At 42.2% G+C, this 1,724-nt stretch overlaps 1 protein-coding gene across 1 annotated transcript in view; it reads right to left on the bottom strand.

Annotated features, from left to right (window-relative positions):
- LOC106531337 (mucin-2) overlaps positions 1-1,288 on the bottom strand; it is a 37,797-nt gene extending 36,509 nt beyond the window's left edge. The window contains exons 1-2 of the mRNA XM_014027177.1: positions 1,005-1,288; positions 707-821 (exon numbers count right to left, since the gene is read on the bottom strand). Coding sequence (XP_013882631.1) covers positions 707-821; positions 1,005-1,273 — 384 coding nt within the window. The 5' untranslated portion in view covers positions 1,274-1,288. The remainder of the gene's footprint in view (positions 1-706; positions 822-1,004) is intronic.
- Between the last annotated feature and the right edge of the window lie 436 nt (positions 1,289-1,724).

The following is a 1,724-nucleotide window of genomic DNA, read 5'->3' as shown; positions in this document are numbered from 1 at the left end:
CTTCCCCACCAGAGAGGTGACGTTCCACGTCCCAAGAGCCAGCTTCTGCAGCCGAGGATCAGACCGCCAGAGTCCCCTCCTTCGGCCGCCACCCATTACACATTGCACCCGACCCCTTTGGCCCCTCCTACAGGTGGTGAGCCTGTTGGAAGGGGGACCCACGTCTTCTCTTCGAGCTGAGCCCGGCCGGGCTCCGTGGGTGAAAGCCCGGCCACCAGGCGCTTGCCATCGTGCTCCACCTCTAGGCCTGGCTCCAGAGGGGGGCCCCAGTGACCCGCGTCCCGGCGAGGGAATGCCAGATCCAATTTTATTAATCATCATAAGGGGTCTTCAGGTTGCGCTTTGTCTGGTTCCTCACCTAGGACCTGTCTGCCATGGGTAACCCTACCAGGGGCATAAAGCCCCAGACAGCATAGCTCCTAGGACCATTGGGACACTCAAACCCCTCCACCACGATAAGGTAGCAGCCCAAGGAGAGCCCTGTTTGTTTCTACTTCTTTTTATTTTTCATTTTAAACTTTGTCCATTTTAATTTATTATTTCTTGCCTGTGACCAAACCATCATGTGAGTGGTCTAACAAAGACCCCGATGACCCTCAGGAGGGAGTGGGAGGAGTTTAATCTGCAGGTAAGTTTAGATGTGTAACTTTAAAGTTTTAAACTGGACGACTGAGAATCTTCTCCAGTTTGAACATCAGCTTCATACTTCTAAAGAGTCGTCCAGATTCCAGACAGCTTTCAGTCCAAGACTGGCTTCAACAAAGATGGCGGATGATGTTTGTTTAATTGTGACTCCAAACGCAACATGTGGCAGAGACACCCTGCAAGAAACAAACACAAAGCATGATGGGTAAACAACAGGAAACAAACACAAAACATGATGGGAAAGAGCTTGTTTTAACGAGATGTAAAACTACAAACTGTCCTAATCAGAAAAATTCTAAAAGGACAGGTTCAACAACCAATCAGATTAATTCTGAACACGGTCCTGGTTCTGGACTCACGTTATGTCGTTGACGGTCACGGTGCTGTTGGAGATCACCAGGATGAGCCCGTCCAGCTTCATGCTGATGAAGCTGATGGAGGTGGACGAGGAGCGTCTCATGAGGACAGCGAAACCCTCATAGCTGCCTCCGCACTGAGACACCAGGACGTGCTTACAGGTGGAGGGCAGCTGGAAGAAGGCTCCATCAAAGGTCTTGTAGTGATGGTTTCCCCACGTCGCGCACACTTGGCCGAGGTGAGACACGTTGACTGCACACATGTTCACCATACTTTAAATATGTACTTTATAAACTGTAAATATGAACTTTATAAACTAAATATAAACTTTATAAACTGTAAATATGAACTTTATAAACTGTAAATATGAACTTTAGAAACTGTAAATATGAACTTTATAAACTGTAAATATGAACTTTATGAACTGTAAATATGAACTTTATAAACTGTAAATATGAACTTTATAAACTGTAAATATGAACTTTAAAAACTGTAAATATGAACTTTATAAACTAAATATAAACTTTATAAACTGTAAATATGAACTTTATGAACTGCAAATATGAACTTTATAAACTGTAAATATGAACTTTATAAATTGTAAATATAAACTTTAAAAACTAAATATAAACTTTATAAACTGTAAATATGAACTTTATAAACTGTAAATATGAACTTTATAAACTGTAAATATGAACTTTATAAACTGTAAATATGAACTT

This window comes from Austrofundulus limnaeus, unplaced genomic scaffold (genome assembly GCF_001266775.1).
Source record: "Austrofundulus limnaeus strain Quisiro unplaced genomic scaffold, Austrofundulus_limnaeus-1.0 Scaffold621, whole genome shotgun sequence".
Lineage (NCBI taxonomy): Eukaryota > Metazoa > Chordata > Actinopteri > Cyprinodontiformes > Rivulidae > Austrofundulus > Austrofundulus limnaeus.
Note: the sequence above shows the minus strand (reverse complement) of the source record. Positions and strands in the feature narration are given on the sequence as shown.